At 57.4% G+C, this 12629-nt stretch overlaps 3 protein-coding genes across 4 annotated transcripts; 2 read left to right on the top strand and 1 right to left on the bottom strand.

Moving 5' to 3' along the window:
• Nucleotides 1–531: 531 nt before the first annotated feature.
• Nucleotides 532–2969, bottom strand: Slc52a2 (solute carrier family 52 member 2). 2 transcript variants are annotated; one of them, XM_020171012.2, is made up of 5 exons: nt 2605–2969; nt 2275–2496; nt 1316–2189; nt 1097–1220; nt 532–1009 (listed from the first exon to the last, which is right to left on the bottom strand). In XM_020171012.2, the coding sequence occupies exons 2-5, from the start codon at nt 2402–2404 to the stop codon at nt 797–799; spliced, it is 1341 nt and encodes a 446-aa protein (XP_020026601.1). In that variant the 5' UTR covers nt 2405–2496; nt 2605–2969; the 3' UTR covers nt 532–796. The 2 variants fall into 2 exon arrangements, with proteins under 2 accessions (XP_020026601.1, XP_073925556.1); XM_074069455.1 differs by having other exon boundaries at nt 1316–1697.
• A 70-nt stretch (nt 2970–3039) lies between these two features.
• Fbxl6 (F-box and leucine rich repeat protein 6) lies at nt 3040–6082 on the top strand. The gene is made up of 9 exons (XM_020171015.2): nt 3040–3492; nt 3754–3912; nt 4042–4105; nt 4404–4535; nt 4611–4718; nt 4807–4920; nt 4988–5219; nt 5304–5550; nt 5845–6082. The coding sequence occupies exons 1-9, from the start codon at nt 3095–3097 to the stop codon at nt 6047–6049; spliced, it is 1659 nt and encodes a 552-aa protein (XP_020026604.1). The 5' UTR covers nt 3040–3094; the 3' UTR covers nt 6050–6082.
• Nucleotides 6083–6127: 45 nt separating this feature from the next.
• Tmem249 (transmembrane protein 249) lies at nt 6128–10333 on the top strand. Its single transcript, XM_020171002.2, has 6 exons — nt 6128–6172; nt 6638–6860; nt 7018–7112; nt 7209–7404; nt 7545–7630; nt 7856–10333. The coding sequence occupies exons 1-6, from the start codon at nt 6128–6130 to the stop codon at nt 8036–8038; spliced, it is 828 nt and encodes a 275-aa protein (XP_020026591.1). The 3' UTR covers nt 8039–10333.
• The last annotated feature ends 2296 nt before the right edge of the window (nt 10334–12629 follow it).

Below are 12629 nucleotides of genomic sequence, written 5' to 3'. Positions count from 1 at the left end.
CTGGTGTCTTAAGGATGGGTAGGCAATGCTGAAGGGTCCTGAGATAGGCAGGAAATCTTGTACCCTCCCTGGCTCTTCCAAGCCCCCACCCCCATACACACTAAGGCCTTCCTGTGCCTGAATTTTGCACCAAACTCTGGTATGAACCACCTAGAAGGATGCTCCTGGGCAGCCAGTTGGCAAGCACTGTCACTCCCAGGTCACTTTGGTGGGTCCAGCCCAATCAGGCAGGCCTGACCCTTAGGTGCTTGTGGAGTACTGACCCTGCTGCTTGTAAGGTGGCCTTCCTGCTGGAGGCATCACACTGCCTTTAAGCACTGGAGTCAGTTCCCTGTGTGGGCCCAGGGAACTGGTCTTTGCCCCCTCAAGGCAGTTTTAAGAAACAGAGGCCGGAGTTCTGGGGTAACATCAGAATTTGTGAAAGCAGCCTGGGGGTAGCTGGATGCCTGCCCAGAATCTGTGCCAGGACCCTGGGGAGAGGCAGTTCTTAGGGAGGGAGGTCAGCCTGCACAGGGAGAGGTGCTCATGGGATTAACAACAACTGAATAAAGACGCTTTATTGTGCAAATCCCACAAAGGTCTCAGAGCCAAGCCCACAACCCCAACCTGTTCCTGGCTCCAGGCCTGCTCTTTGGTCCTCACCCTGGCCCGAAGCACCAGGTCTCTTGTGGAGTGTGCAGGTGTCCGTGAGTATGTCAGTGTGTGGGGAGGCCTCTTGGAGCCACAGGCACCCAGGCACTGTGGCAGCCTCCAGATGGAGACAAGTGGGGTGGAGTGAGGTCCCACATGCCAAGGCTCAGAGGCCACACTGGTCCACACAGTCTTTGCCACTGTGGAATACATGGTAGATGCTGGTTGGAGGGAACATGGCAACAGCGCCCAGCAGGGAGCCCACCTGGATGGCCACACCAGCTGCTAGCAGTGCAGGCCGGCCTCCACCATGCAGCATGGAGCTGACTGCCACTTTGACATACGAGAATACGCCTGCACACAGCACCCAGGACAGCACCTGAGGGGGTTGCAGCAGCAGGCTCAGTATGAAGTCCCTCTGCTCCAGAGCAAGCCCCTCCCCACTTCATGTCCCCACCATACTTACCACGAGGACCACACCTGCAGAGGTGCCCACTAGGGGAGGGCAGGGACTCAGGACTGCTAGCGCCATCAGGTAGGCCCCAAAGAGAATGCCCAACAAAGAGAGACCACACAGCCCTACCAGGGACCTGCCAGGAATGGGCCGAGACTCAGGACTGGCTGTATCAGGACCTAGCCCCCACCCCAAGTTCCTCCCACCAAGGGGCTCTGAGCCCATGTGCACCTGCACAGCACACCCATGGCCAGGAAGCAGGCTAGGGGGTTGGCAGAGCTGCCCAGCACCACAGCCAGATGGTAGGCCAGGCGTCCGTAGGGCAGGCAGGAAAAGCTCTGCACAGCAGGCAGCACACCATTGGTCAGTGCATTGGTGGTGGCGAGCAGGCCCAGAAGGCAGGCACTGTGGGCAGAGAACAACTGATGGGCCTTAGGGTCTGGGCTGGAGGTGGTGCCTGCTGTCTGGGTTGGCGGCTCCTGTAATGGTGAGGCCTCTTCCTCCTCTTCTTCCTCTGCTCCTGGTGCTCCCACCTGCAGGCCTGAGCCTGGGTCTCCTGTGGGTACAGATGGTGGTCTTGGCAGCAGTCGCAGAAGACCCTGGAAGGCGGCAGCTGAAGTGACGAGGACAGCAGTCAGTACCCAGAAGAAGGTGCTGGCAGAAAAACGCTCTGGGAAGTTGATGGGCGGCCCTGGGGTGCCATTGACAGGAACAGGCGGACACTCCAGGCGGCCCACACCCTGCATAAGGGCCAGCACACAGGGCAGCAGGGCACTGAGGCCCTGACCCAGGAAGAAAGACCGTAAGAAGTGAGGTGGCAAGTGGCTCAGGAAGGGCAGAAAAGTGACGTTAGAGGCACAGCAGGCCATTGCCAGCACAAATGCCAGGGTCAGGAAGGCCACAGAGTGGGACTGCCCTGCCACTTGGGCCACGTGGTACCACAAAGGGGCCAAAAGGGCTGCGCCCACCACACTCAGCCCCTGGACCACTTGGATGGGGATCCGCTCGCCCTTGCCGGGGGCCAGCCGCCTCCACAGGGTCACCAACAGCAGACCCAGGTTCCCCAACGCCACAAGCACAGAGAGGTATGACGGGAGGCTCCAGCCTGCAGCGAGGGAGAAGGCCAAGTCAGGACACATGGCTGAGGGACAAAGAGCAGTGCAGTCCACCTTCCCACCACCTCCACTCACCCTCGGGAAGGTCTTTCACCACCACAGGCAGCTCCACCCAGATCCCGTTGACGGCAGCCCATGAGCCCATGCCGAAGAGGGCCACCAGCAGGTGGGTCAGCACCGTTCGGCCCAGCGGGGGTGCTGCCATTAGGCCAAAAAGGAGCCCTCCAGGGCAGGGCAAAAGTCACACCTAGGTCCTAAGACGCTTTGGCTCTTCTGGGAGCTGAAGACTTCTCTCAGCTAGAGGAAAACAACACAGGCATGCGGGGCAGTCGGAGTCAAAGGAGGCCAGACTGCAAGACCACGGCACCTGGAAGGGCGCGACGGGGAAATCAGAGCTGCACGTACCACGGAGGCTGTGCGGGGACCAGGACACAGCAAGGCCAGAGACGGAGAAGGAAGGTGATCCAAGGGGCAGCGCCAGGGGTGAGACCGAGGGAGCGAGCTGGAGCTGCCCACCGAGCACCAGCGATCTACGCTGTCAAACCACTGCCACTTCTGAGAACTTGGTCCCAGGCGGGCGAGGAGCGTGGCCGGCGGGGGCGTGGCCAGCGGGCTCTACCAGGGCACCTGCGCAGCCTGCGGTGCATCAGGGGCGTGGACCACGCGCTGCCCGCCTAGGCGCCCGCCTTTCCGCCCCACTAGCGTGCAGCCCGACCCGGACGCGACGTAGCTCCAGATCCATGCACCTGCGGCGACCCGCCCCCTGGACGCCCGCGGCGGAAGTGCCGTCCCGGAAGTCGTCCGAGGGAAATGTCCGCGGTCGAAAAGCCCCGCCCCTTCCTCCGGTCACCGCCCTTCCGCTTCGCCGCGCGCGCCGGCAGGGCCCACCGCAGCTATGGCTCCCACTGCCGCCCGGCGAGCCCGGCGTAAACCTCGAGGTTCGCGGCTGGCGGGAACGCGGGCCCGCTCGGCCGAGGACTGGTGGTGGGACCGGCTGGCACCCAGTGGCTCCGGGTACCACCTGATGCAGGCGGACAGCATGCTGCTGGTGCTGCCGAGCCTGGGACCGGTCCGCACTCGCGTGCACAAACGCGCCACCCGCCGCTCTCAGCGGCCACCACCCCCCCGCCCCTCCGCGGCGGCCAAACCCCGGGCCAGGCCCGGACCTGAACCGGCGTCTGCGCCGGAGCAGGAGCCCGACGCGGGCTGGGGAGACCGCATTCCCTTGGAGGTCCTGGTGCAGATCTTCGGGCTGCTGGTAGCTGCGGATGGGCCCATGCCGTTCCTCGGCAGGTAGAGTCTGGGCCCCGATGTGGACGCAGTGGGATTGAGGGCGGCGGCTCCGATCGGCAGAGGCAGACACAAGTGTTCAGGCGCCTATCCGTAGGCGGAGTCGTGGGGGGGGGGTCCACTTGGAGTCGCAGGAGCCTGGCTTTCAGCAGAGATGTCTACTGCGCTGTGAGTCGAGGGAGCAGATCTGCTGCTGTTAGGAAACCATTGCGGGCATCGCCCACCAAAGGCCGTGCACTGCCAGTGAACTGTTCCTCCTCCCAGGGCTGCGCGCGTGTGCCGTCGCTGGCATGAGGCTGCGTCCCAGCCGGCGCTCTGGCATACCGTGACCCTGTCGCCCCCGCTGGCTGGCCGCACTGCCAAGAGCAGCGTCAAGGCGGAAAAGAAGCTCCTTGCTTCCCTGGAGTGGCTCATGCCCAATCGGTGAGGGTCCCCTGTGTCTATAACCTGTTGTTCACCTGTGTTTTCCCCATACCAGTGTTGGGTGGAGAGGACAACGGTTGGAGGGGCAGCTTGGGAGCACTAGGGCAACTGGGCCTTGCTGTTGCCCAGGTTCTCACAGCTCCAGAGGCTGACTCTCATCCACTGGAAGTCTCAGATACACTCTGTATTGAAGGTGAGAATTTGAGGCAGCCCTCCTGCACAACAGCTGTGACACTTGGGGTTATCCAGTACTCCAGGGAGTGGCCCAGTGCTGCCCCACAGGGATGCCTGCCTACCTACCTGGTTCTCATTTCCTTCTGTAGCCTCAGGCTGGGAGGTACCAGAGGTAGGGGTTCCCAGATAGGCCTGACATGGGCAGAACACAGATCATCACTGGGGCTACAGAGTGGGGTTGGCATGGCCACCAGTGTCTTTCCCAATGGACTTTTGCCTGCCTTCCCCAATCCCAAGTGGTTTCTGTCTTGCCACAGCTGGTTAGCGAGTCCTGTCCTCGGCTCACCTTCCTCAAGCTTTCAGACTGCCACAACGTGACTGCCGACACCCTGGTCACCCTAGCCAAAGCCTGCTGCCAGCTTCACAGCCTGGACCTACAGCATTCCATGGTGAGCCCTGTGTCCCAAGTGGCCCTGAAGAAACCTGGGCCCAAGTGACAGGCATCCCTGTGCTTGGTCCCCCAGGTGGAGTCCACAGCTGTGGTGAGCTTTTTGGAGGAGACAGGGCCCCGAATGCGCAAGCTGTGGCTGACCTACAGCTCTCAGACAACAGCCATCTTGGGTGCGCTGCTGGTAGGTGGTGTTGGTCAGGAGCAAAGTCAAGTGCTGTGCTGGGGACTGTCAGGCTGCTGACCTTGCATGCCTTCCCCCACTTCTGCAGGGCAGCTGCTGCCCCCAGCTCCAGGTGCTGGAGGTGAGCACTGGCATCAACCGTAACAGCACTCCCCTACAGCTGCCTGTGGAGACTCTGCAGAAAGGCTGCCCCCGGCTGCAGGTACCTGACGCCCTACCTTTCCCACCTGTTACCCACTTCCCTACCTGCAGCCTGCACCTTGCCCCAGGTGCTGCGGTTGCTGAACCTGATGTGGCTGCCCAAGCCTTCTGGACGAGGGGTGGCCCCCGGGCCAGGCTTCCCCAGCCTAGAGGAGCTCTGCCTTGCTGGCTCCACCTGCACCTTTGTGAGCAATGAGGTCCTGGGCCGCCTGCTTCATGGCTCCCCCAACCTGCGCCTCCTGGATCTTCGTGGCTGTGCCCGGATTACACCTGCTGGCCTGCATGATCTGCCATGTCAGGGTCAGCTGACGTGGGTGGGGGTTGGGCAGGTAGGATATGGGACCCTTGCCTACCTGCAACTTACGCCCACTCCTTTCATCTCAGAACTGGAGCAGCTGCACCTGGGCCTATATGGCATGTCGGACCAGCTGACTCTAGCCAAAGAGGGCAGCCCCCTGTTGACCCAGAAGTGGTCCCACACCCTGCGGGAACTGGACTTGAGTGGCCAGGGCTTCAGCGAGAAGGACTTGGAGCAGGCACTAGCTGCTTTCTCAAGCACCCCTGGGGGCTTACACCCGGCCTTGCACTCCCTCAACCTCAGGGGTACCCGTGTTACACCAAGTGTGATCAGGTCAGCACTCCTTCACCCAGTTCCTTGAATCCAGAACTGCTTGCTGCCCTGGGGCCCAAAGGTGTGCTGCCTGGCTCAGTGCTTCCAGGGTCTGAGAGGGGTTGCATCTGGCCGAGCCCTTGCTTGTGGTTGGCCTTGGGGACAACAGAGGTACTAAGCTTGGGCCTAGATAGCTGTGGGCGGCAGGCTGGGTATAAAGTGTAGGCAGACAGGGCTCCCTGGCCAGACCTAACCTTCTGGAGCCTGCATCTTCTGGGCAGCAACTCATTTCCCCATGGCCTGCCTTGTCCACAGTTCTGTGATCAGCAGCTGCCCAGGCCTGCTGTACCTCAACCTGGAGTCCTGCCGATGCCTTCCCAGGGGCCTAAAGCGAGCCTACCGGGGCCTGGAGGAAGTCCAGTGGTGTCTGGAGCAGCTACTCACCAGCCCCCAGCTAGACAGCTTGGCCCAGGCTTCAGGCAGCCCTCCCCTGAACCCTTTCCCACCTTTGGATGTTTGACCATTTTGTTACAATAAAATGTTTTTTAGGAACTCTGTGTGGTCCTTGGGTAGGTGTTTGAGCGGAAGATCAGGGGTTATGCCTGATGGATCACTGCTGGCCAAAGCAGCCCAGAGCCTGTGGGTGTGGGGTGGCTCCCAAGATTCCCAAACCTGCCTGGCCTGTGCCTTTGGTGGCTCACTGCTGGGTTTGAATCTTGGACTCTGTGTCCTACCCTCAGGACACTGTGGGAGTTCTCTGAGGGTGTATGTGGGGGCAGAGATGCCATTGGGAGGCAGTCCCCTTAGCAGTCACGGGTTCAGTGAGGCCTGCAGCTTTGCCCACTTAAGCTTGGAATGCGACATCCATCCTTCAGTGAGGACTGGAGCAGGCTGTATTGGTGTTGGTCAGTGTGGTAGAGAGTGGTCACCACATGCTTAGGAGGAAGGGGGTCAACAGCGCAGCGCCTTCTAGAACCCACAGCCCAGAACTTCTAGAACCCACACGGCCCAACCTGGACGGCGACCTGGCCTGGCTGCCCTGTCCTTGGTCTGCGAGCTCCTGCTCTTTCCTGGTCCACAACCCTGGAGACTTTGTCATCTCAGGTAGGAGCGTGACTTTGGGCAATGGGTGGTGGCAGTGGGGAGCCGCCAGACTGACCATCTCTGCCTGACCCAGGTCCCCAAGGCCCGGGTCAGCGGCCTGCCGACGACGACCTTCGCGGGCAAGCGCTTCCAGCTCTGGGCCCTAGGATTCTTCTGCACTGAGCGCCACCTGGCCAAACGCCTCAAGAGCAACCAGTTTTACCCCTTCACTCAGCAGCAGCCGGGCGGTGCGCGCGGGGAGGGCCGGGGCCGGGAGTGGGGAGCCGGGCGGGGCCCTTGCGGGGCAGGACACGACCGGGTATGTGGAGGGCACTGCCCCGCCCCTCCAGCCTCTCCCCCTCCCCCGCTGCCGCTATCCTCATGCACTGATCGTGCTGCCCGCAGTCTTAGTGCTCGAGTACTACCTGGACACGCTCTGGAAGGGGACGCTGCTCTTCGTTGCCTGCATGGGCATCCTCTCCTTGAATGTCCTGAAACAGGTGCGAGCTCCTGGGCCCCACCCACGGCCCGCCCCGCCTGGGGCAGGACCCAGCAAGCCCGGCCCCGGCGGCTCAGACTGTCCCCGGCGCCCGCAGGTGCAGAAGCAGGAGACCTGGGGCTTCCCCGCCTACGGCATGGCTGTGGGCCTGTGGCTCGTGGTCTCGTCGCTGCCGCGGCGCCGCCTGGTGTTGAACCACACGCGTGGCATGTACCACTTCTCCATCCAGGGCCGCACCGTGTGCCAAGGGCCCATGCACCTGGTCTACTTGCGCCTGGCACTCAGCTCCGACGGTGACGCCTGGGACGGGCTAGGGTGTGCGAGGGAGAGGGACGCAGCTGGGAGCGGGGAGGGGCGAACTGGCCAGACGACTGCCCCTAAGCTGGAGGTGCCCCCGCGGAGGCCCCTAGCTGAGTCGCTCACCCCTGGCCAGCCTATGGAAGGTGCTTCTTCCAGCTGGTCCTTTGCGGCCACAAGCTGGAACCGCTGATACTGGTGCAGCTGTCCGAGCGATACGAGGTGAGTCCCGCCCCAGACACAGCTCCCTCCTCTGGACTACTGCTTAGGGTCCTTGGTTGAGGCCATTTTGCATACAGAGGGTAAATTCAGCACGGTCTTCCTCCAGGGCCTCCACACCATAGGGCTGGGGTGGGGAGGCTCTCTGGTTAGGGGAAGGGACGCTTAAAGGGCCCACTGGCCAGGCTTCTCTGTCTGGAGAAACCTGGCTGCAACACGCTCCCACAGCAAATGGAGTACCTGGGCCGTCGCATGGCCCTGAAACTCAACATTAACTACTTTGACTACCTGACTACCTCCTACCGGCACATGATCCGCCACTGGCCGCTGGGGGCCAGCTTTATCCCTGGCATTGTGCAGCGAAAGACTGCCCTCTACGACAAGCCCAGCCTCTCCGAACTGGATGTGTGACCCTGAGGCCTGCACCCCAGCTTCTCTTCCCCTTTAATCTCCCATCTGGGCCTGTGAGCCCTTCCACACCCACCCCGGGGCCAACTGCAGGAGTCTCACCCACTACCCTTCCTTTCACTAAAGTTGCCTTTAGCTTCCAGCCAGGAGTTTCTTGGGTTTTTTTTGTTGTTGTGGGGGTGGGGAGGAAAGGATTCCCTTCTAGGGTCTTCCCCTAGTGCAGAATTTCAAAGGCCTTGGGAGCCTATCCTTTCCACCTGCTGGAACAAGCCCCAGAGCTTGGGTGGGAAGAGGAGAGTGGGGTGCAGCCAGACCTCTTAAGAGGTGGACTTATCAGGCAGCGCGCTCAGGACTCCCTGCCTCTGTTGGTCAGCAGCACTGAACTAGTTCTGCCTGGTCCAGACAGGCTACCCAGTGAGAGAAGTTCAGAAGTAAAGTCCATTCTGGCTCAGGTGCACTTTCACTAGTCCAACCAGCTATGAGATGGAGTAGAGCCAGAGCCCTGGGCCTTGAGTGCACCCTGGACCCCCAAGTTACTTCTGCACACTCCTAAGAAGTGCACTTCCAGAGTCCTCAACCAGGGTGCAAAGCTTCCCAGGACACTTGCTCAGTGTGCCTGCTGAAATTCCCCTGTCTAGCACCTAGCTCCCCCACCAGCACCTGAGGCCTCTGAGTGCTGGGGCTGCTGTGGGAGCATGGGAGTGCTGCCTGCCACTGTCCACTGGCATTCTGGTCATCATGTTGGTGGCCTAGGACTTCAGGCATTGTGTCTCTGGAAGCAGGACTGACTACATAATTTTCAGTGCTCTACAAAAGATGAAAATGTGAAGCCCCTTGTTAAAAAGTTATTAAGAGATGGGCTGGGTGTGGCACAAATGGTAGAGCCCTTGCCTAGCATGTGCAAGGCCCTGGGTTCAATCCCAAATACTGAGGGTGAAAAAAGTTACTAAGGGGCCAGAATGGTGGTACACATCTGTAATCCCAGCACTGGGGAGTCTGAGGCAGGAGGATCACCCATTCAAGATTAGTCTGGGCCACATAACAAGACTAAAGAAAAAAGGGGGACCTGTGGCAGTTGCTCAGTGCTAGGTTGCCTGCCTAGCACAATGTGCCATCCCTAGCACACAAGAAAAAGATGAGGTATGAGGCAAGGGAGAAAGAAAGGCGAGTAGGGTCCTTGGAGGCTCCATCGCTCTGCTTGAAGTCTTGAAATGGAAAACTACTGGGGAATTGTAAGCAGAGGCCCTATGACCCAGGAGAGGATGGTGGGGAAGGGCAGAGGTTGTAGGGATTGCAAAGAGGATCCAGCTGAAAGCATAAGCCCAGAGACTGATGGAAGCGGAGAAGCAAAGCAACATCTTATGAGTCCGGGTTCCTGGCATGGGCACTGTGCGGCCAGGATGGGAATCGGAGCTCTAAGTTAGTAGGAATTCTAGGCTTGAGGGTTAGGGTTAGGGTTTCCGGACACTGAAAGAGAGAGGTTATATATTTACTTAGTGGTTCTGGAGATTGAACCCAGGGTCTCTTGTGTGCTCGGCGAGTGCTCTGCCACTGACATACATCTCAACTCTAGGGAAGTTTTTAAAAGAATCAGGGAGAAGTGGCGAGTGGGAAGCACAGATCTGCAGTCAACATGCCCTAGGGGGTCCTGGTCCCTTACCGGGTCCCTGGTAATACAGTAGAAGTGGTGGAGAAGAGGGAGAGCCAAGGATGGTTCCCTAGCATTTGATTCAGAGGCAGAGGAGAGGCCCTGGAGGGAGCACAGGAGAGGGAGAAGGAACCCATTTTGAGTAAGATGGGGATTCAGCCTCGGGAAGGCACTCAGTACCTCTGCACTGAGGGGAAATTCAAGGCAGAGAAACAGGTGGCAGCTTGCAGGTCGGAGGTCTTGTTTGATTGCATTTAAAGGCATATTGGTGTGTGGTGGGAATGGTCCAGTAGATATTATGAAGCAGGTGGTGGGATATTTGTAGGAACAAAGTCCTTGAATGGGCAGATAAGGAGAGGGTCAGAGCTACAACTGAGATTGGGAGCAGGGTCTCTGTCCATCCTCCACTTCTTCCATAGAAAAGAACCCTCAAGTTTTTTTGCTCCCATTTCCTGTGTGGGGGACAGGAAGTACTTTTTTTTCTCTCCCCCCTCCTGACTATACTTTATCCTGTTATACTAAAATAAATCCTTGCTAAAACTTGAAGAAAAGAGCTCTCTGGGTCAAGCTCAGCGGGTTCTAGAATTATGCTTGTAATCCTAGCTACTTGGGGAGCGGGGCAGGGAGAGATTGGGAGGATCAAGGTTAAAGACAGGCCTGAACAAAAAAGTTAGCAAGACCTTTTCTCAACCAATGAAGCTGGGCATGATGGTGTGCTCCTGTCGTACCAGCTATATGGGGAAGTGTAAATAGGATCATGGTCCAGGCTGCCCCAGGAAAAACTTGCAAGTGGAGCAGTAGAGGAGGTAATTCAGGGCCTCACACTTGCTAGACAGGTGCTCTACTATTTGAGTCATATTCCTGGTCTTTAATTGCTTTAGCTGTTTTTCAGGGAGGGTCTCGAATTTTTGCCCAGACCATAATTCTACTTTTACCTCCCATGTAGCTGGGATATAGGCATGCTTTGGCAGGAGGTTTTAACAACAACAAAAAGAGGTGTGAAATAGTCTTCCCACAGAATGGGAGAGTAACCGGACAAGGAGTGTACGGCAAGGTTGTCTGGCAGTATGGAGTGCCCACTTGAGATGTGTGTGACAAATGTGAGGGCCAGTGAATAGGATTATAAGTTCTCCAGCAGAGCTCCACTGCTTAGATGCTGGTGGCTTAAGGGTAGGTACTTAGCCAGAATAATATAAGAATGGTCATACTTCTGGGCCATGGAACCCCAGCTGGGAAGGCAGGGTGAGGACAAGGGGCGGAGTGGACAGGGGCTTCAGTTCTCTATTGCACATTAGCAGCCACTCTAAATACAACAATGATATCTTTCTTTCTCATGACCTCGTGTGCCGGCCAGGCTCAGCTGGGCAGGTCCACTTCATCTGTGTTGCTGGGATATATCTTGTGGCTGTGCCAGCTGGAGCTTGGTTGGGGTTACAAGATGACCTGCCACCCTCCAGGGCCTCTTTCCAAGTGGTGGCTCATCATTCAGCAGGCCCTTAGCTACTGGCTTCTAGAGGGGTGTGACAAGAGGACCAGCCCTAGCAGGCAGCTGTCTCAGCAGTGTGTGTCACAGGAAAGCCAGCACAAGCATGGTGGGGCTGGTGGAGTAGGTGAGAGAGTGGGGTCATGAATGTAAGCAATCAATCCAACAGACACCACCCCAGGCTCCTCCCACTGTGGAACACAGACCCCTTGCAGGACCCCCCAACATCTCATCTCATTGCAGTACTCCTGAAGTTCATGTGGGCCTCTAAGTCAAGTTCAGGTGCAGCTCTCTTGTGAAGGGTTTTCAGGTGTAGAGTCCTATAAGCTAAAAACCAAGGATCTTCCTCTCCATACTTCACAAATTAAAAATATAGAGATGAGCTAGGCACCATCTCTGTGGGCGCCAGTGGCTCACGCCTGTAATTCTAGCTACCCAGGAGGCAGAGACCAGGAGGATCGCAGTTCAAAGCCAGCCCAGGCAAATAGTTCTTGAGACCCTATCTCGAAAAAATCCATCACAAAAAAGGGCTCGAGGTGTAAAGGTGTAGGGTCTGAGTTCAAACCCCAGAATGTTAAAAAAAAAAAAAAAAAAGCCCGAAGTTTAGTTAATAATATGTGTCAGGCTGGAGGAGTGGCTCAAGTGGTAGAGTGCCTGCTTAGCAAACGTGAGGCCCTGAGTTCAAACCCCACCATAACAAGAAAAAAAAAAGATAGTAATTTGTCAAACAATGTTGGTGTCTTAATTGTGACAAACCATAGAAATGTGACACAATGGCATGGGGCGTAAGGCTCATGCTTGGCTAGCAGGTGAAAGAGTCTGAGTTCCATCCCAGCGCCTCAAAAAAACCAAAATATTTAAAAACAGGTATGAAAAGTGCACAGCATCACAGTCTACAGGAATTATGAGATGCCTGTGTGCCTGTGTTGGAGCAGGGCCTCTGCCCTAACTAGGTCTTTGTGTTCTCTGGCCACAGTTCTCAGAGGGTCTTTTTTTTTTTTTTTTTTTTTTTTTTGGTGGTATTGGGGTTTGAACTCAGGGTCTTACACTTGCTAGGCAGATGCTTTACCATTTGAGCCATTCTGCCAGCCTGTTTGTGTTAGGTGTTTTTCGAGATTGGGTCTCATGAACTATTTGCCTGGGCTGGCTTCAAACCTCGATCCTTCTGATCTCTGCCTTCTGAGTAGCTAGGATTATAGGTGTGAGCCACTGGTGCCTGGCTTGCCTCCAACATTTCTGTCAGTAGAAAGCCTGTCAAGAGAGCTGGGTGCCAGTGGCTCACAGTCATATGACTCCTTTAAAAACCATGTGGGTTTTCTACAAATCAGATTGTGATCCACTGCATTGGGTAAGATTCACATGCAACAATCTCTTCAAGGCAGACTCCACTCTGCTATTGCTACAGCTGCACCTCAGGGTGCTGTGTGCAGATCCTTAAGATGCTTCGGAGAAGCCTTTTGTCT

Source organism: Castor canadensis, chromosome 3, assembly GCF_047511655.1.
Source record: "Castor canadensis chromosome 3, mCasCan1.hap1v2, whole genome shotgun sequence".
NCBI lineage: Eukaryota > Metazoa > Chordata > Mammalia > Rodentia > Castoridae > Castor > Castor canadensis.
This window is presented reverse-complemented; position numbering and strand designations above follow the sequence as displayed.